Raw genomic sequence first — 20,423 nt, 5'->3', positions numbered from 1 at the left:
TTGATGGAAGTCCAAGTTTAACGTCCTAATGTATCTTCTTCTTCTTATTCTCATTGTTTGAGAACATTGGTTACTTAGCACCAAGCTATGACCCTGTTGATAACTGTTATTTGTTTAGCAAGAAATGTCTTTTTTGTGACTCCTTTCGGGGCAGAGAAATACTGGGTTTGATCCCCAGTATTGGAAAAAAGACCTCTGATCACTTCCCCACAGTTCCTGGTTCCAAAATCAGCATAGTGAGTGTTCTTTGTGCATATGGAACCTGGAAACTTGCAGAGCTGTAAAAAGGAATCAGACTTTCTTCTTGGCCAGAAACTACCATCAGAAAAACTAGCCTGGGCACATGGAGCCATAGCCTTGCAGGAAGGGGAAGAAGGTTCCTGCAGGACGTGTTGTTGACTGTCCTGTTGATCAGTTGTCCACGTTCTGTAGAGTTCCTTAGCCGGCCAGACCCAGTGAGCTTTTGGATTAGAAACCCGGTCTTCTGTGATCTGCCAGAACTCTGTTTACTTTGGTGATAATAAAAGCCTCATTCTCAGGGGTGGAACTGATAGCAAAGAAGTATGGGATCAGTTGGTAGGCATTTCCCACAATCCAGCTAAAGAATGTCTTGGCTGTTACTGGGACGCCCTGTGTATCTTGAATCCTTATGAGGTATGTGGAGAGTCAATACACACATTCTTGGAGGTGATCCCTTTGGTCCTTTCTTAACAGCTAAATCCTGACGCCCAGTGGATCTTCTAGGCACGAACACCCAGGGGGCTGGGCTGGCACCTCCTAGCTTATGCTGCTCTGAGACAGCATACAACCATCCAGCTGCACTGCTACGAATAATGCATAATTATGCAGTTAGCATGTTGTGAAGATAATTTACCACCAGAGGAACGTAATTTAGGTCTGTTTAGAATTAGTGCTGAGAAATTGAGGGAGAACAATCAAAGTGTTTTGACTTTTTGAAACAGACTAATTAAGAAATTACCCATGGCCATCTTACCTTTTGTTATTGTGGATTTTCAATTTTGTGACTCTTATTTTGGACTTTTAAGGAATTCTTGTGTCAAACAAATATAGGTCACTTTGGACATACATGTGAGGGTGAAGGGGAGCATTCTGTGAAAGACTGTAGAAGAGTAGAGGGAAGCAATGGAGGTGTGCAGGTTTCTGCTGAGGTACACAAAGGGCTCTCAGAGGACGTGCTGCCATGGTCACACTGTGTCCTTACTCTTCTTTTCCCAGGTCTCAGAGGTGAAGCAGGAAGAGTTGTGCCTTTACCTGGTCCCCCTGGAACACAAGGACTTCCGGGATCCCCAGGTTTTGATGGGCCCCAAGGTACTTTTAGAGTTCTACTTCACCTGGAGATACAATTGTAACAGTTTTTCATTATTTTCACTGACCACTGGTCTTGCTCACAACAGGTGACCGAGGTTTTCCTGGAACCCCGGGAAGGCCAGGCCTCCCGGGAGAGAAGGGTGCTGTCGGCCAGCCTGGCATTGGATTTCCAGGGCCTCCAGGCCCCAAAGGTAAACCTGCAGGATAAGCCCAACCGTGAGTGGGACTGTTGCTCTGGCCATGGTCCATGGGGGCCCCAATGGTGACATTCATCCCCTGGCTGGTCAGCACCAAGGGCTGTGGTCTCTCCATCTTTACTTGAATTGTATGAGAAAAAGAGGCAATGGACGCGAACACACTATGTAAGTTAGTGAGTGTGCAGTTCAGGGGAGGCTGGCCCATGAGCTGCATGTATGGAGGATGGTGAGTTCAGTCACCAAGGCCATGGGTGACATGGTGCCTGCCAGTGGAGCAATTTGGTTGGGAAGGAGTCAGAACATTGGGCACTGGAAGCACCCAGGAAGCTGGCAGGTGCGATTTGTCTAAACCCACCTTCGAGGAAGTCCTCTCATCCGTGAAGGACATGGACAGCCTGCTGGGACCTATACCAGCTGGGTGTGCAAGTCAGAGGGAAGGCCCAGGGGCAGGGGTGGGGCATATGAGGAGGGAGCTTCCTCCTGGGCGGCAGGCCCCTACACTGTGGGGCCAGCATCCCCACAGAGCACTGACATTGGAGAACCAGTGCTTTTTCTCTGAAAATTATATGGACATTTTCTTTCTTATTCTATTCTAGCTAAGAATTGCTTTCTTATTCTGCCAGTTCTGCATGTAGGGCTTGGTGTAGGGACTTAGCATTTGTGCAGTGATCCAGGACTGAGAAGGCGCCGGGAGCCACAAGGGGGCGTGTCTTTTCCGTTTGGGCTGGCATCCTGAACCCCGTTTTCCTGGCCATTTGGCCAAAACCTAGCTTAAAGGCTTCTCCAGGCTCCCGGCTTCTTGTTTAGAGGCACCGCATCACATGCACTCACAGTTACAGGCCTTCACGCCTAGAGGGCAGGAAACAGCAGCCTGTTTCCTCCAGAAACCACATAAGACCCACCCATGCACATAGCCACTTCTGTCAGGCTTAAGGGCAGAAGGCCCTTGGTGACCCTCCAAGATCATGGGGGACAGTGCGTAGACCTTCTGCAAGTTCATGAACCCCACTGTATTCCATATGAGAGCCATACCATTGCCCTCATGACAGGTAGAATTTAGCTGATAAAGGTCTGCTTACTTAGAGGCCCTGTCACAAAGCTGCGTGGAAATGCGATGCTGGTGGGCAGTGAGGGCTGCTCTCTGTCAGGGACCCTGGGCACAACTGCCCACAGCACGTGCAATTCAGGTTTGTACTTCTGCAAACTTACAAATGACTGCATGCCATGGCCCTCCGCATGCCACAGGAAGACTCTTAGGCTTTGCGGTACATTAGAACCGAGTGGCCACTGTCAGAAAGCCCATCAAAACTGCTGGGTTGGGACTCAGTCTCCAAATATCTCCACGTACCTCCAAAGTGGTGAGGCCTCATTTGAGAACCAGTGGACTGAAGCGGTGCTTCTCAAACTTTAACACATCCATGAATCATGAGAGGTCCTGTTAAAGGGTGGGTCTGCTTCAGTAGATCCAGGCTGGATTTCTAATAAGGCGACAGCCATGTTCCTGACCCATGGCCACATGTGGAGTAGTAAGAGTCTAAACTGCCATGCTTAGTCTGCAAATGTCAAGGTGTGTATTTGTTTTAGGGGGAGTAGGACAGGGAAGAAAATTTTGAAGTAAGTAGAAGAAAAGGAAGAAGGATACGTGTGGGAGAGAAAGAAGAGGGGCCGCAGGCCCTGCGAGGGATGCCGGGTGCCCGGGCTGCCCCAGGTGGGATTGGTGGCACCCCCATGACCAGGAGGTCTCGTCTTCCTCTTAGAACCACCTCGATAGGGCCTTCCTGCTATTATTGGCCATCTCAAATCAGTTCAGGTACATTTGGGCACGTGTAAAAAAAGAAAGTGGAGAATGGCCATATTACTTTAATGATTTTTGTTTTGTTTTGTTTTGTTTCTTCAAAACAGGTGTTGATGGCTTACCTGGAGAGGTGGGACATCCTGGGAATCCAGGTCGCCCAGGACTTACTGGCTTACCTGGCAACCCAGGTGTGCCCGGCCAAAAGGTGGGTACTGAGTGTTCCCTAGATTGCTGTTTCCTCCATGCTTGTGATTAATTGGACACATAAAATGTGGGTTAATCTCACAGGATATGTGGGATCAGCATGTTTTGTTTTTTAATGAAATAGTATAGAATAGAAAATACCAAAGTACATAGCACATGGTAATAAATGTTTTGGGGAGAATCATTTGTTTCAGCTTTATGAGTATGTTCTTGCTTGTGTACACTGAATGGCAGTGTATAAAGTCTGTTTTACTGTGAGTGGCAGAAGAAAAGTGTTTGAAAGGTACCATTCTACAAGACATACTAGACCCCCAGGGAGGGTCTAGCATAGGGTTTCTCGCCTCCACATTATTGACTTGCTGGCCCAGTGATTCTTTTTGGTGGGGGCTACCCCAAACATTATGGAATCTTTAGCAGCTTCCTCTGCCCACAGATGCCAAAGGAGCACCCCACCCCCACCCCAATTGTGACACCCAAAAATATTTCTGGACATTACCAGATGTCATCTGGGGGTCAAAATGGCCCTGGTGGGGACCCCTGGGCTAGTGTGATTTCAGGACTCTCCTTGCCCTCACACATCTCTCTGCCCACTTGCTGATACTTGAAATTCTGCTCTGCAAGTGTAGGTAACTGTTGGTTAGATCCTCTCCTGTTTTGATTATAAGGAAGGGGAAGTGAAATTGCCGGAAGGCATCGGTCCTAAATGGGAGAAAGTCCCAAGGGCAATCCGTTGCCAACCGCAGAAGTACCCTGGCCTGTTCCCTTTCTATGGGGGAGGGCAGGTAAAGCTGTGGGGATCGGGCAGTGCACCTGGAGGCAGCTGTGCCTCAGTGAGCGCGGGGAAGCTCCTTCCTGAGAAGCACCTAACCTCATGGTGTCCCTGCTCCGTGTGGCTGAGATGGAAGAGAATCTTCTGGAAACTGTCTTTCTATAACATTCCACTAGCTTCCCCTTCTAACCTGCACTTGATTTGAAAAATCAGTTAGCAGTAGTGACATGTGGATCCCCTTAAACACGCAAGGCTCATGAGGTAGTAAACCTGAATGGAATTGAAATTAAGGATTTGGTTTATGATTTAAAATTCTTTTTCAAAAATCCCTTAGATTGAGTTCCTTCTACTTTGTAAATTTCCTGCTGGGATGTATAGAGAAGTCACCAATGCCTGCTCCTTTCCAAATAATCCTCATCTGGGCATTGTCATCCGCAGTGGACTCCAGAGGGTCACTGTGATGTAATGTCTGCCTCCTGCTTCAAAGGGCCTATGTCAGCACCTAAATTGGAGCTGTTTTGAGAGCACCCCTGGACACTTAAAATGCTCCCTTTGTTTTTAATTATCTGTATTTGTCAAAGCCCTTTGAATTATGAAATAGCTGTGTTAAGTGTTCAATTTTATGTTAAATCCTTCCTTTAAACAAAAAAATACATAACCGATGTCCTGTTCCAGTCTTGGAATTTTTCCCACCTCTTCAGAAGGTATCATTTACCTGGTCACAAACCACATTTGGTGTTTTGTCTGTTACTTACAGTCAGCTCTTCACAGACACAAGGCATCAGAGATGAGGGGCCAGGAGACCTGGGTGGAAAGCCTGCCTCTGTGACATTGGACAAGTCATTCAACTATGGGGAACCTTGATTCTCCTCCTTTGTAAAATGAAAATAATAAAAAAAAAATCTACTTTTTTTTGGCTTGTAGGGAGATTGAAAGGAAATAGTAGGTGTGAGGAAGCTTTGCAAACTGAAGAAGATTGGACAGATGTTATTCTTATGAAATGTTAACAGTCTGCACTTGTGCTCTTGGCTTCATATAATCATGGGCTTTGCTGGTTAACTTGCTTCTCGGTGCTTTGGGGATTTCCAGGGAGAGCCTGGAGTTGGTCTGCCAGGACTCAAAGGATTACCAGGTCTTCCCGGCATTCCCGGTACACCCGGGGAGAAGGGAAACATCGGGGGACCAGGCATTCCCGGAGAGCATGGAGCTGTTGGGCCCCCCGGCCTTCAGGGAATCAGAGGTAACTTCTTACAGATAAATCTAGACTCTGACAAAGACTGGGTCTGTTTATTTTGTGTCCCCAGAACATCTCTTAGGTTTTCAGTAAGTATATGGTGAACGAATGATGAAAATCCTAGAAGACTAGAGCTTATGGTTTTCTGTTGTGGTGGCTTATTGTGTAAGCGAGCAGCATATGCTGTGAAACATGCTGTGGTCCCCATGCAGTTTATTCACAATTTCTTCCCCATCCAGGTGACCCAGGACCTCCTGGATTACAAGGTCCCAAAGGTGCTCCCGGAGTTCCTGGAATAGGGCCCCCTGGAGTGATGGGCCCCCCTGGAAGACCGGGGCCACCGGGGTCATCAGGTGATGTGACATTTATAATGGGATAGGAGCTGATGCTGGAGTCTCCATGAAGGGGAGATTAGCTCTATAAGTTTGGTTGTTTGCTTAAATGTAGTGTCAGGTGTTTTTTCCTACCACTGAGCTTGGTTTACACACCGAAGAGACCTCCCCTTTGTTGTACAGTCAAGAACTTTTTTCAAATTCAAAATGATTGGTGTCTCTGTCTTATCTTCCCATAGGAGGGTTAATAAGTTGTGAATAACTTAAACTGAGTACATGTCTAGAAGCTTTCTTTGCCTTTAATAATAATTCTAGAACTAAGACAGTGATGGTGGAATAGGGCAATACAATCAATGAAGAGTGGTTGAAGGGAAGCTAGTCTTATGTCTAAATACTGCAGAGAGGCTGGGAGCCCTGCGAGTGGTAATTACTGACTCCTGGTGGCAGAAAGGAGGGCTTTTGTCTTGGGACATTGTTTACCCATTCACTTCCTGGATGGCCCCATACACCACTATCTGAGAAGGTGGAAGCCATTCCAGCCCCCAAGGTGGGCACATTCACCTATTTTGTGCAGAAAGTAGCAATTAACCCCAGTAAAGTGCGCTGTAGAGCTCTCTGCAAATCCTGCTAATGGTTGTTTGCTCTTTACCTGCCTTCAGGTCCTCCTGGAGTGAAAGGAGAAAAAGGCTTTCCTGGATTCCCAGGCCTGGACATGCCAGGCCCAAAAGGAGATAAAGGGACTCAAGGGCTCCCTGGCCTCACAGGGCAGTCGGGGCTTCCTGGGCTTCCTGGACAGCAGGGGACACCCGGACTTCCTGGGTTTCCAGGTAAATGATTTGTGAACTCCTGCCCCAAATCTATGCTGAGGAGACATCTTACCTTGTCTTGTTTATGACCCTTAGCATCTGCCATCAGTGTTTACAGTCCTTCCATCTGGCCACAGGTCCCAAGGGAGAGATGGGCGTCATGGGGACCCCGGGGCAGCCTGGCTCTCCAGGACCAGCGGGCTCGCCAGGATTGCCTGGTGAAAAAGGTAGGGAACTGGTAACTCCAGAAACGCCTCTTATGTCTATGTCTTAAGGCTTCTTGGGAGATTCTCGAATGGTTGTACATCACATTTCATTTCAAGAGGCACAGGAAAGAAGACGATTAAGCAAGGATCTAGAAGACCTCCTCTTCTAGTAGGAATTCCTGGTACACAGTGTGTGTGCAATTAAAGGCTGTGCTCTGCCAACAAATCAGAGAAGACAGGTTTCAGGTTTTCCTTACTGGCACAGATGAGGTTCTAGAGATTCTGTTTTTTGGGTTTTTTTGGTTGTTTTTTTTTGTTTTTTTTTGTTGCTTTTTGAGAAATGATGACTCTTCAGTTATTCCAGGCCATCGGAATGGAGTTCTTAGAATCAAGTTAGCAAACTGGGCAAATGTATAAGTCTTAATTTTTATTTCTTATCTTGTCATTTGAAAATGGTCCAAAATATTTTTTTTTTAAGATATTAACTTTGAATGTGAGACATAAAAATGGTCATTTGTTTAGTAGAACTGGAAAATTCCCATTCTATTATTTTGTATAGACTAGAGGGGCATGATGAACAGGAGTGATAAAGGTATTTTGGAAGGAGAGAAAAATGTAAATTATTTAAACTAATAAGTGAAGTCACATATATTAGAATTGTTAGAGAATAATGAAGTCTACAAAATGGCTTTCTTGTTCATTTACAAGATGCTCCCCCATTTAAAGCCATTTTTGGACAGGCTATTAGTTCTTTATACCTTCTTTAGCAGTTGTTTCTACTAACCAGAAAGAAGGCCACAGTTTGTCACAGCCTCTGAGACACTTGGCCACGTCTCACTGCATGCTTTCTCTTTCCTCTGCAGGGGACCACGGCTTTCCAGGCTCCTCGGGACCCAGGGGAGACCCTGGTTTCAAGGGTGATAAAGGAGATGTCGGTCTCCCTGGCCAGCCTGGGTCCGTGGATAAAGTGGACATGGGCAGCATGAAGGGCCAGAAGGGAGACCAAGGAGAGAAAGGTAACCCTGGAGAAGGTCTTAACTTGGAGATAGAATGATATACCTAACCAGTTGTGTTTAGCTCTCCACACATAATATCACACCAACCTGTGTTTCTGCAACAGTTTGCCTTATTTTAAGCAGACGTGGGTCATCATTATTGTTTTTTTTTTTTTCTGTGTTATGTAGGACAAACTGGGCCAACTGGTGATAAAGGATCCCGAGGAGACCCTGGTACCCCAGGAGTACCCGGAAAGGACGGCCAAGCAGGGCATCCTGGGCAGCCAGGTATGGAGTGGAGTTCAAGTTCACCAACACAGCAGGCGCTCATGCTGAGGAAATGTTACCTCTTTTCATAGGCATGATTAACCTGTTTGGTTCTTCTCTTCATTATTTTAGGACCTAAAGGTGATCCAGGCATAACCGGAACCCCAGGTGCTCCAGGACTTCCCGGACCTAAAGGATCAGTTGGTGGAATGGGCCTGCCAGGTACATTGGATTTAGAAAAAGCATCTTCTTTCTAGCACATGCACGTGCGGTACTGGTGGGACAGGTCTGCAGAATGAGATCCACTGCACGGAGGACGTGATCCAGGCAGATGTATGTGTCTTTTCCACGAACTCACATCTTCAATTCTGTATGGTCTCCTGCCTGGGAATGGATGGCATTTTGCTGACATGATGACCATCGCTAAAAAGAAAAATAGCAATTTAATAACACAAAACATTGGCTGCACACCATCAACTCGCTATTATCTCTGAGGGATTATCCAGTTGGCTATTCTCTCACCAGGAGATGTTTAGTTTCCATTTTGTTTTATCAGCACAAGAAGCTCCTGCCTCTAAAGCCTTTTGATATTAGCCCAGAAGAATCCTCTGGGCTCCTCTGCCCTAGTCCTGAACTGGCCTTAATGCTTTGCCATCAGCATTCACTCCAGTGATAGCAGCTGGGGAGGAGGCATGTGACAGAAGGCAGAGAGCTCAGGCCTACGGATTGGCCTGGTGTTAGCGCTTCTCAAAACTTACCTGAGGAAGGGAAGGAAAGACAGGAAGCATCTCGGCTGCCAGTCACACTTATTTATAAATAGAGTCGGCTACCCACATACATTATGAAACAAAGTGTATGTTTACTCTCCATGGCCTGCCTCACGGACCCCTCTGATACATTGGGGTAATGAGAGTTGATTGTAGAATAAAGAACGTAGAAGTCATTTTTCACACTGTTGCAAAAGTAAGTATGCTAAGCAGTGAAGGTATTTCTTCTCTCTTTATGAACTGACTTTCTTTAAAAAACAGGAGAAACATTTTCTGGTGTGGCTCTCACGTGATCTGGGAGATTGGCATCTCCCAGAGTTACAGAATGATAAATGATGGGTTACTTGTTCTTTTACCTCATTCTTAGCTGGTTGTCATAGTGCTTTTTTATTATTAATGTTCGTCCCTGCTTATCACACATTTCAGTTTCAAATATTTGTATTTATAGGAACACCTGGAGAAAAAGGTGTGCCTGGAATCCCCGGCCCACAGGGCGTTCCTGGCTTACCTGGAGACAAAGGAGCAAAAGGGGATAAAGGACAGGCAGGCCTGCCTGGCATTGGCATTCCGGGACGGCCTGGGGACAAGGTAACAGCATCCTGCATGGAAACCTCCCTTCCCATCCATCTAAACATAAATCCTTCGTGAGAAAATTTTAAGAAGTATCTCAGCACATTAAGGGAATCATAACATAGAACAATTTCCCTCAATTTATTTTAAGTTGCCTCTCCTCCCCACCTTCTACTCTTTACCCCCTTCCAAGGAAGAGTCTGGAAACTTGTTGATAGGCGAGGGCAGTAAGCTATCACTGGAGAAAAACGAGAGAAGGAGAGGGTGAAGACGAACATGGGAATTAGAAAGACAATTGGCTTTTTTTGCGTTGGGTTTCTAGTTTTTCCTGTTTTCAGATGTGGACTTTGATTCTTTGGTTAGAAAGCTGGAAATGAACTCTGCACTGAATAGTCATTGCACCAGAATGTATGCAATTATCCAGAAAGCGCCTAGAGACACATGTCCAGGGACAGAGAGAACATTAATGGACGTGATTTTTTTCTCACAGGGAGATCAAGGAATAGCAGGTTTTCCAGGAAGCCCTGGAGAGAAGGGAGAAAAAGGAAGCACTGGACTCCCAGGCATGCCCGGGTCTCCAGGCCCCAAAGGCTCACCAGGAAGTGTTGGCTATCCAGGTAGGGGAGCTGGAGCCTCCCCCTGAGTTTGAAGCTGAAAGACGACAAAGAAAAACAAAGTCATGGGCATTCTGGTATTTTGTTTTTTCTTTAGGAAGCCCTGGGTTGCCTGGAGAAAAAGGTGACAAAGGCCTCCCGGGATTGGATGGCATTCCTGGCAGCAAAGGAGAAGCAGGTAGAGACCACTTCTTAGGACACAGACAGGGGCTTGTAGAGAAGAAGCCAAGTGGGTGGCCAAGGAGAAGGGACAGCAAATCTTCCAGGGATTTTCCCTCACAGATGGCAAGTTGTGGGCCCAGGATGTCACTGGGTGACCTGTGGATGACCAGAGGCCAGCTGGGCCCGCCCCTTCACTTTTAAGATGACCACACTGAGCCTGGGGGTCTTAGAGTGCCTTCCCAAGGTTTGGCCACCAGTTAGGAACTAGAACCAAAATATCCAGACTGGTTTCATAGCTAGTTCTAAATGGTTCTAGAGAGTGTCACATATGTCTCATGATAGTTTGATGTACTTTCTCTCCACTCACCAGCGTTTGGGGATTGGCGAGCAGTGGTGTTGCTAACAGTGTGGATTGTCCCTTTTGAAGGGATGTCAGGAATAACCTGGGGGAAGGAAGGCATGCTTGCAAGGAACAGCTCCCTGGAAGAATGTTGAGAATGGAGCATTTTTCATGCAGACTAGGGTGTTGCAAGAGGTTCAATGCCTGACTGACATGACCTTTCTCTTTGAGGTCTTCCTGGGACGCCTGGCCCTAAAGGCTCAGCCGGCCAGAAAGGGGAGCCCGGCAATGATGGAATTCCAGGGTCAGCAGGAGAGAAGGGTGAACCAGGTATGTCGCTCCCTGTCCCTTTCAGAATGAGGCTCTTAGAAGTAAGCGTCTCCCAGAGACGTACAGACCAGGCTAAGTGACTGGCGCTGGGTACAAAGTGGCACCTATGCCACACGTTCTTACAGCTATTTAAATACCAATGTGAACAAGTAAAGCAGGCTTGGATGAGAAAAGGGGGAAGGGGCTCTTCGTTTATTCCACACATATTTATGGGTATCTGCCCTTGAAATGGCCTGAACTCTCAGTGGTGAGTGAAAGAGATACATACAAAAAGCCCAGACCACTGCCTGCTTTGCCTGGCACTTCCCTCTTTAGAGAAATGGTCCTGGAAATATTTACTGTCTCCTGAATCTGCTTGTGTCTCTTATGGGGGATGCAACTTGGGCAAAAGCTCCAGCTGCAAGTTAGATGATGACAATCACATATGTGGTAATACTGACATGTAGCAAGACAGTGACACACACACACACACACACACACACACACACACAATTTGAAAGAGGTTACACTGGGTTGGGGGATGGAAGGAGAAAAATATCACTGGGGAGGAGCATACAGAGGGATTTATTGCTTTTAGTGTCGGCCTCTTTTAAGTTCATTTTTTTATGCTGTACACCTTATGTTTATATTATGTACATTCATTTTTGTATAAAAAGAATTCATAAGAAAATGTCTCCACACCTCCTTGCCCCCATTAAATCTTGCCTCGAGCCCTTTACTCATGTCTATGAGCTCCCCAGTGTCTGCGGCCCCAAATGTCTCTGGGTCTCCCAACCTCCCTGAGAACTGCTGTTAGTCGGATTGTCATCTGAGAAAAGCCAATTTGTGAATCTCCAGACAGCAAGTAGTAGGAAATGAGTACTTATTTCCTACTCATTTGTACAGATTATTTCTGCGAAATGCCATCATGGTTCTGAGCAGAAAGGTACTTAGGAAAAAGTACTACATTATATATATCCAGTCAAGGGTGTGTTAGGACTACTGTAGGAATCTAATTTCATTACCAAGGTGCAGTTAACTAATTTCTGTGTGTTCTGCGAATGGTATAGGGTATTGATTCAGAGATGATACTGCTTTGTACCTGTAGATGAACTGTTTTGGGAAAGATAAGCACTGCTTCTCACCCTTATCTTGTAGGTCTGCCCGGAAGAGGGTTCCCAGGGTTCCCAGGGTCCAAAGGAGAAAAAGGTAACATTTACCAATCATGTACTTCCTTTTCAAATAACCACTGCTGCACGTGGTGGAAGCAGAACAGGGCGAACAGTTGCAAGGAAGCAACTGGACATGGATGATAGATACTCGGTCTGAGACAATCTAATTAACATACACTGCTAGCCTGTGACAAGCCACCATCCAGTGAGCTGTGTTTTAGATTCATTGCCTAGTGACACAGCAGGGGGAGCCTCTCCACGAGGGGCCCTGTGATCATTTTAGGTGATGACCCTATTTCTTTCCCTTCTTATTTTTTCTTAAGCACCATGACATAATCCTAGAATTGTTGTGTTTTATTGGCAAGTTCTGGGTAATATGTTTAGAACTAAACATGCAGTTTTTTTCTCCTAAAAGCTCTTACTTTAAAAAAAACGTTTAGAATAATTTTGTTACCATTGAAATACATAGTGAATATAGCGATCTCCCCGGAAGCTTCCTGTGCTGCTTTGTCGTCCCCCCTCCTGCTTCCTCCTGCCTCCAGTCTCCATCCCCAACCAAGCATTGATCTGCTTTTTGGCTTTACAGATTAACTTGCATTTTCTAGAATTTTACATAAATGGAATCCTACCATATTTTACTCTTTCAGTCTGACTTCTTGCACGCATAATTAGTTTGAGATTCATCTGTGTTGTTTCTTGTGTCAATAGTTTACTTCCTTTTTGAGTGGTGTTCCATGGTGTGGATATAACAGTTTGTTTATTCATTCACCTGTTGGTTGAACAAGCCCTGAAAGCAATGCTATTGCTCGCAGACTTATCTAAATATATATTCAAATGCCTTTGCCATAAACACTTCCTGTAAAAAGGAAAAGGATTATAGCTGGACTCTTATATCCTAAGCTTACTCTTCTTCAGGTCAACCTTGGTAGGAGTCCAGCATGTTATTTAATAAAGAGGAGAGAAAAGGACACCCAGCTCCAGTCCTCCTCCCGGTGCCTTCCAGATGCTCCTCCTTCCTGTTCAGTGCACTGCGGTTGCTCTTCTTCCCTGCCTTTCTCATGATCTCAAACTCTTTTTATTGTTTAGGTTCAAAAGGTGATGTGGGTTTCCCAGGATTAGCTGGGAGCCCAGGAATTCCTGGACCCAAAGGAGAGCAAGGATTCACGGGTCCTCCCGGACCACAAGGACAACCAGGGATGCCTGGCGCTCCGGGCCGCCCCGTGGAGGGGCCCAAAGGAGACCGAGGCCCCCAGGGACAACCTGGCCTGCCAGGTGAGGGGGTCTAACCAGGGTCAGAGCTGGGACCGAAACAGAAGGCACAAGCATACACAAGTGTAAAAGATATTTAAATGCACAAATTCTCAATGGAGTTTTTTATTTAGAAACGTGCAGCATTTATTATGGCTTGAAACTGGGTTTAAGACATTGGGCCCCTTGTATTTTAGCCTTCGATGGGTCAGTGCTTTTCTTGTGTCCTTTCTGTCAAAGAATTTAAAATAGATGACGAGTAATGAGGGAGAGGAGAGAGAGGACATTACATTAATAGAAAAATATTGGAGCACAGATGCCACCTGTGGTGGTGGTTGTAAACCAGACAACACTCTGACATGCCTCTCCATCCTGACCAGGTGATGGCACTGCAACACAGCTGCCCTTGAACACAGTCGCACAGGGCATTTGGAAACTGGGATTGTGGTGTTTCTATCAACATTTTCTGCCTGTTGAGCAGATCGGATTCTTCCTTCTAGAACCAGCCTTGATTTCTCAGCTTGATACAGTGTTGTTGTATACAGTTGGGGTCAGTTGGGTGGCAGTAGATATGGTGTTGTATTCAGTTGGGGACAGTGGGTGGTGGTGATGACAACCACAGGCCAATGACACTTGTATATATAGTCACCGTCTAACCTCCATATGTGACTTCTGTGTCTTTGTTAGGGCCTCCTGGACCAATGGGGCCTCCAGGGCTCCCTGGGCTTGATGGACTGAAAGGTGACAAAGGAAATCCAGGATGGCCGGGGACTCCCGGTGCTCCAGGGCCCAAGGGAGATCCAGGATACCAAGGCATGCCTGTAAGTTGTCCATTTGTAGGTCTTGTTTTTGAAAAAGATCACGAAATAATATGTGTGTGTATACATATGTGTTACACTCCCAAATTCTCTCTGCATCAGTTCTTCCTCTCTTGCCAGTGATCAGCCATCTTTATTGGCATCACATTAGGCAAGTATTAGACAGTTTTTACAATCTAGTTTTATAAGAATCATTAACAGAAATGTTATATGACTTGAAATTACAGTTCCATTTGTGGGTTTAAAAATCTGCTAACAAACTTAATGCAAAAAGCAAGCCTCGGTAAATAGAAATATGTTCCCCATTCCCAGTGCCAATCAGTGGCTGTCTCTCTGTCTCTGTCTCTCTCTCTAAATATGTACACACACACACACACACACACACTTGACCCTTGAACAACATAGGTTTGAACTATGCAGGTGCATTTATACATGGATATTTTTCAGTGAATATATACAGTCGGCCCTCTGTATTCCCAGGTTCTGCATCCATGGATTCAACCATCTGCAGATCAAAAACAGTATTTTTGATCCGCAGTTGGGAATTTGCAGATGTGGAGGACTGACTGTATGCATTTTTTTGTGCCATTTTATATAAGGAACTTGAGTAGCCTCAGCTTTTGGCATTACAAGGGGTTCTGGAACCAATCCCCCATGGATAATGAGGGACGACTGTAGATGAGTTTTGGGGACTCAAAAGTTGTATGTGGATTTTTGACTGTGCAGGGAGTCAGCACCCCTACCCCCTGCATTGTTCAAGGGTCAACTGTACATATTTGTGCATGTTATTTTGGTTACAGCACCTTTTAAAGTAAGGTAAAGCAAAGAAATAAATATATGTAAGAAACAATGCAACTTTTTTATATACCGAGAAATGAACAACTATGTTGAAATAGCTAGAAAATGAGATGATATTTTAAAAATACACAAATATTGGTATATTATAAAGAAAAAGAATCCTCCTTCAGTGTTGTTTATCTTCTTTCCATATTTAAAATCACTTTTCAGATAAGATATGAAGCTAATCTAAAGAAAAATCACTATACTTAAGTGTTTGGAGGAAAAATGTTCCAGAAAGGTATTATAGTTTGGTGTTGATACACTGATATGTTGCCATGACAAATGTTTAGGGAGTTCTGTCTCTGTTCGTAGCATTGTGCTTTGGGGTAGGGACAGCAGGATGTAAGGCTTGCACCTGTTCTTGGAACTTACAATGTAGATGGACAAGCAGAGGGGAACTGAATGAAGCAAGTTGATTCAGTTGCCTTAGACACACACAGAGGTTTTGTCATTCTTTTTACATCATTCGAGAAACCACAAGACACCATTTGTCCATAAAGATACTTTGTAGAACATTGAGGGGCTGTCCTAGCTTCCCAATGACCAGTTACTTGAGAGACTTATCATTCATCTCCTGAATGATTCCCAGCTGATGTTCTCCTTGTGTGCCTAGGGAATTGGTGGCTCTCCAGGAATTCCAGGTTCTAAGGGTGATACGGGACCTCCAGGAGTTCCAGGATTTCAAGGTAAGACAATAAAGGAGATGCTGCTTAAAGACACATTTACCTATTATCAGAGCTTCCTAACCATTGGCACTTTCATATTGGTAGAATTGGTATAATTATAGTACAGAGTATGGTCCTCTTCAAATTAAAAATGCTATATCTGTGTGGCAGCACGATTTGTATAATTGTATGAATGGCTCTATAAGGAAGGACCTTCTGATTTTCTTGTTAAGAATTAGTGGATCATTTGCATCTCTATTATCAGCATCTCAATAAGAAGTCATGGATTTGGGCCATTTATTAATTTATTCATGTATTAAGCAAACATTTAGGGGGTGCTGACCAGCTTCCAGGCACTGATTTTTACTGCTGAATCAGATACATATGAGTGAAAGGTGAATAAAAGAAATGCTCAGCCTGCAGGTGTCTTGTGGTCTATCTGGGGACATGTGTAAACCAAAAAGAATATCACATGCCTTCCACTGCTGTGACCATTTTATAGTTTGTTGCATGTTTGAGAAAATGTGAGTGCTGGGTTCTAGAAAGAAGAGTTTCATCAAAAGTTTTCCATAGCTTAGCAGAAGTAATGCTTTTTTCTTCCACAAGCATAAATTGAAAACTTTTCACTGTGTGAATGTGTATATGTATGTAATATGCATGCATGTTTTATGTGTGTATACATGTACACACGTATATGCACGTGCATATATGTGTATACATGTGTGCACACATACATACTTGTGTATCTTTTGGAATTATGTATAAAGACACTGTTCTGCTTTCCTCTAGGTCAGAAAGGCCTCCCTGGCCTTCAGGGAATTAAAGGAGACCAAGGAGACCAAGGTTTCCCTGGAACCAAAGGTGGGAGAATTTGTTATACTGGAGGGCGTCTTATGGATGGTTTGGGGAACTAGGAAAGCCATTGAACTCATAGAATTAGGGTGTTTGGTTTTATATATGTGAAATGACTTGAAGATTATTGGAAAACAGTTAACCAAAGTAGCTTGTCAGTGTTGCTGTATTTGGCTAAACTAATAGACATTTTTACCAGTGACTTATCTTGAAAGTCAGGTTGATTAAAACTACAACTGCGGTAAATAAATCCAGTGGAAAGGGTATTACATACTCAAGAGTCACAAAATGTCATGGGCTCTGAAGGCAGACTGAAAGCAACCACTTAAAGTTGTAGTAGGACTACAATAAATCTTACACAGACAGACTGAATGAATTCTGGTTGGACAATAAAGAGTTCTTCATAGGAAAGGGTGTTGCTTGGCGTCACCAGTGGGCACCAACAGTGTGCCGTGGCTCAAAAAAACCCAGGATAATCTTGGAAGGAAATAGTTTAAGTATGCATCCCATTGTAGTCTGTGCTGGTCAGACCTTGTTTCTAGGGCTGTGTTTCATTTTTAAAACCATGTTTCAAGGGACAGAATGAGCAACTGGGACACACTGAGAAGTGGAGTGTTAGGAAAGAAAAGAAATGGGGAAATGTGTGTGGAAGGAGTGAGAGAATTGGGGATGTAGGGCTGCAGAAAGGGAGGCTGAAGCAGACCTCAGAATCCCCTGTGCACTCTATATTGTTGCTGCACATATTTCAAGACCTGTCATGCAGAAGAAGGAGTAAGTTTATTCATCATTAACAGTTAGGACCAGTGGTTATTGTACCATGAGGCAGATTTCAGATAAGTATGAGAAAATAAACTTTCTAATTGCAATGTGGGAGCTATCCAAGTCAGAGGCGAGATGCCTGGGGGAGACTGAGCCTCACCTGCAGGTAGTGTTCAGGTGAGGGCCAGATGGTGGTTGACAGGGACTGAGCAGATAGTTTGCATTGATGACACCAATGCCTGTTCCAGGCCCGAGGATTCGGGATTTTAGGTGAAATAATAGATGCATGTATGCCTTGTGAGGATCTAATTACTTGTGTTTTTAATAATGATTTTATATCGGAGAAACATTCCATTTGGGTGGGTTTCATTTTGGACTGTACTTCTGAAGCTACTTCTGCCCCTGTATGTTGACAGTGAAATTGATCAGTGACATTCCTGATTCCCACAGGTCTTCCGGGTCCCCCTGGTCCCCCGGGTCCTTACCATGTCATCAAAGGGGAACCAGGGCTCCCTGGTCCTGAGGGTCCTGCAGGACTGAAAGGGCTTCAGGGACCTCCAGGCCCCAAAGGACAGCAAGGTAAGAACAACTGGGCTGTGCAGGGGAAGTGTGGGGGTCACAAGGGAGTCGGGCAGGATTTTCTCTTCACCCATGTGTCTAAAATCAAAGCCTCTGGGTAATGACTACATCAACACATATTTAAATATGACTTTCTTACCTTCCTTTAATGTATATCAAAACCAAATGAAGTTTTTGCATGGACTTTAACAAGTTAGAACAAAATACAGGAATAACTAGAGGTACATATGATTTAATATATCTATTCGTATGCTCACTTAGAAAAACATGGCTGAAAAGAGTCAGATTATCTTTCCCAGCTCGGAGAGAAGGGGTGGCAAGAAGCAGCAATCTAGAATCATAAGAATTGGTGCTCTGGGCAGTTGGCCCAACTGGCAAAGACTTGTGCAAATTTCTATTGTTCCCAGACATGCTAACCTAGAATCGTTCTGCTTAGTTGGGCTTACTTACTATTTAAAGAGATATTGGTGAGGGATGCATGGAAAAGAAAGGAGAATGAAAATGTTTCGAGTTGAAAGAGAGTATCCAGGAAAATTTAAGTTTAAACTACCTAAGCTTAAACTGTATACATGAAAACAGAAAACTTTCCATGTCAGTATATCTGTTACCTAAAAATTGTTTGAGACACTAGAATATGGCCAAGGGGGAAGCCCTTGAGAAAGTGAAAATATGTCAGATCTCTCCCTACCATCCACATATCCTGCCTTTTCCAGAACAATTTGGCAAACAATAACAATAATAGCAAGAAACCAGGGAGAATTCTGAATGCGATGATAAAGTGCACACCTGTTCGAATGTCAATTTAGCAGTTGCCTTGGTGAAATGTATACAAGACTTTGCAGGATGCACCTTGTGGTTCTCTGGGAAAACTTTCACCTGCAGTCTAAAACCTTATGCTTGTCTCCCAGAAGGCTAAAGACATTTCAAAGGGGAAGAAAAAGGTACAGTCTGTTGCTCTCCAGGATCAGACCACAAATTTGTTTTCCTTCCTTTAGGTGTGACAGGATCAGTGGGTGTACCCGGACCGCCAGGTATTCCTGGGTTTGATGGTGCCCCTGGCCAGAAAGGAGAGACAGGACCCTTTGGACCTCCTGGTAGGTTTGCTATGGCTTCCCAACCTCATTACCCTCTACCTGTATCTTTGGCTTAGGAACAGTAAGTCCAGGCATGTGGAAACTTACAAAATGGAGTTGAAAATGTTACTTGAAAGATTTCCAAAGAAGTCTGTTTCTTAGTAGAAATAGGATCCTATAAAAGAGCTAAAGGGTTGTCATCACTTTTTCTGTGTGGAGAGACAGACGTTGATCAAAGTCCAGTGTTTTCCAGATGTTGTTGAAAGAAGGCCGACAGTGATGCCTTGTGTGGTTTCCTCTGAGGGAAGTGGACTGCAGCTACAGAAATCCTGTCTCAGCAATAGACAAGGGAAAGTAGATGATAATGCCATTGTTGGCCAAAAGGCCACTCTCTGCCAGGGAGTAAAATTGATCTACTTTCCTAGGAAGTAGGAGCTCAAATACCCCATCATGACTGAGATGCTAAAGGTGGAGGGCGTCAAGTAGCTGAACGAAGGGCACAGCCCAGCAGAAGGTCTGTGGACAGTGTCACAGGCAGCATAGTAGTTACCCCAGGGGATGAAAGCACCCACTGTATGGGAGCTTCTGTACTGCGTTGTTTCGAGGCACAGGCTTTGGGCCGATATGGAAAGAGAAGCCACCTTAAAAGGAGGTTGTTTTAATAATTCTGTAACAATCCTTTCTTAGAGGAGCCCAAAAATGCTATATGCGAGACATGCATGGAATCACATCATGTATATCATTTATTCATATATTCCTTTTCACATATTTCGGTGGACTAAATATTTTGAGCATCTGCTTTGCCTATAAAACATCTTGAGATGGTATGTGAAAAGGAAAAGCTAAGACAGCAGGAAGGAGGCCTATTGTATTTGATTGGGTCTCGCTTGAAGCCTTTTAGGGGAAACTGTTTGTAACTAAGGAAACCAATTTCTCTTCTATCTTCCAGGTCCAAGAGGATATCCAGGCCCACCAGGCCCTGATGGGTTACCAGGGTCCATGGGTCCCCCAGGCACCCCATCTGTTGATCACGGCTTCCTTGTGACCCGGCACAGTCAAACAATAGATGATCCACAGTGTCCTCCCGGGACCAAAATTCTTTACCATGGGTACTCTTTGCTCTACGTGCAAGGCAATGAACGGGCGCACGGGCAGGACTTGGGTGAGACATTTTCAGATGCCTGAATTCATCCAACATAAGTTTGTCAAGTGCCTAGGTGGTGTAGTACTGTATTCAGCTCTGGTCCTGCAGTTCAGGGTGCCATGAAGACCTAGTTATGAAAAGAGAGGTTGGCCCTGTTTCCCCCCATCCTTGCCAAATGAGCTATCAATTTAATAGCTACTATATTCTTAATGGGAAGCCAAGAAAATATAAAGGCGGAATCTTTGAAAACTTCAAAATTCATAAAACTTTTGGTCTTGTCTTCAAATGATCACATAGGATCAGAATTTCTGGAGTGCGCTCAATAGTTTACATTGATATTCTTAAAATAGGGCAGCTTTACTAATGTTGCTCTTTTA

At 44.7% G+C, this 20,423-nt stretch overlaps 1 protein-coding gene across 1 annotated transcript in view; it reads left to right on the top strand.

Annotated features, from left to right (window-relative positions):
- Positions 1-20,423, top strand: part of COL4A1 (collagen type IV alpha 1 chain) — a 145,637-nt gene that overhangs the window by 116,909 nt on the left and 8,305 nt on the right. Inside the window, exons 27-48 of the mRNA XM_019731071.2 lie at positions 1,237-1,329; positions 1,416-1,520; positions 3,429-3,526; positions 5,384-5,534; positions 5,768-5,881; positions 6,520-6,687; positions 6,804-6,893; positions 7,736-7,888; positions 8,057-8,155; positions 8,267-8,356; positions 9,350-9,489; positions 9,962-10,088; positions 10,183-10,263; positions 10,819-10,917; positions 12,055-12,105; positions 13,155-13,340; positions 14,004-14,137; positions 15,588-15,660; positions 16,429-16,500; positions 17,701-17,829; positions 18,825-18,923; positions 19,852-20,064. Of these exons, the coding sequence (XP_019586630.1) occupies positions 1,237-1,329; positions 1,416-1,520; positions 3,429-3,526; positions 5,384-5,534; positions 5,768-5,881; positions 6,520-6,687; positions 6,804-6,893; positions 7,736-7,888; positions 8,057-8,155; positions 8,267-8,356; positions 9,350-9,489; positions 9,962-10,088; positions 10,183-10,263; positions 10,819-10,917; positions 12,055-12,105; positions 13,155-13,340; positions 14,004-14,137; positions 15,588-15,660; positions 16,429-16,500; positions 17,701-17,829; positions 18,825-18,923; positions 19,852-20,064 (2,565 nt within the window). The remainder of the gene's footprint in view (positions 1-1,236; positions 1,330-1,415; positions 1,521-3,428; positions 3,527-5,383; positions 5,535-5,767; positions 5,882-6,519; positions 6,688-6,803; positions 6,894-7,735; positions 7,889-8,056; positions 8,156-8,266; positions 8,357-9,349; positions 9,490-9,961; positions 10,089-10,182; positions 10,264-10,818; positions 10,918-12,054; positions 12,106-13,154; positions 13,341-14,003; positions 14,138-15,587; positions 15,661-16,428; positions 16,501-17,700; positions 17,830-18,824; positions 18,924-19,851; positions 20,065-20,423) is intronic.

Source organism: Rhinolophus sinicus, linkage group LG04 (assembly GCF_036562045.2).
Source record: "Rhinolophus sinicus isolate RSC01 linkage group LG04, ASM3656204v1, whole genome shotgun sequence".
NCBI classification, from domain to species: domain Eukaryota; kingdom Metazoa; phylum Chordata; class Mammalia; order Chiroptera; family Rhinolophidae; genus Rhinolophus; species Rhinolophus sinicus.
Note: the sequence above shows the minus strand (reverse complement) of the source record. Positions and strands in the feature narration are given on the sequence as shown.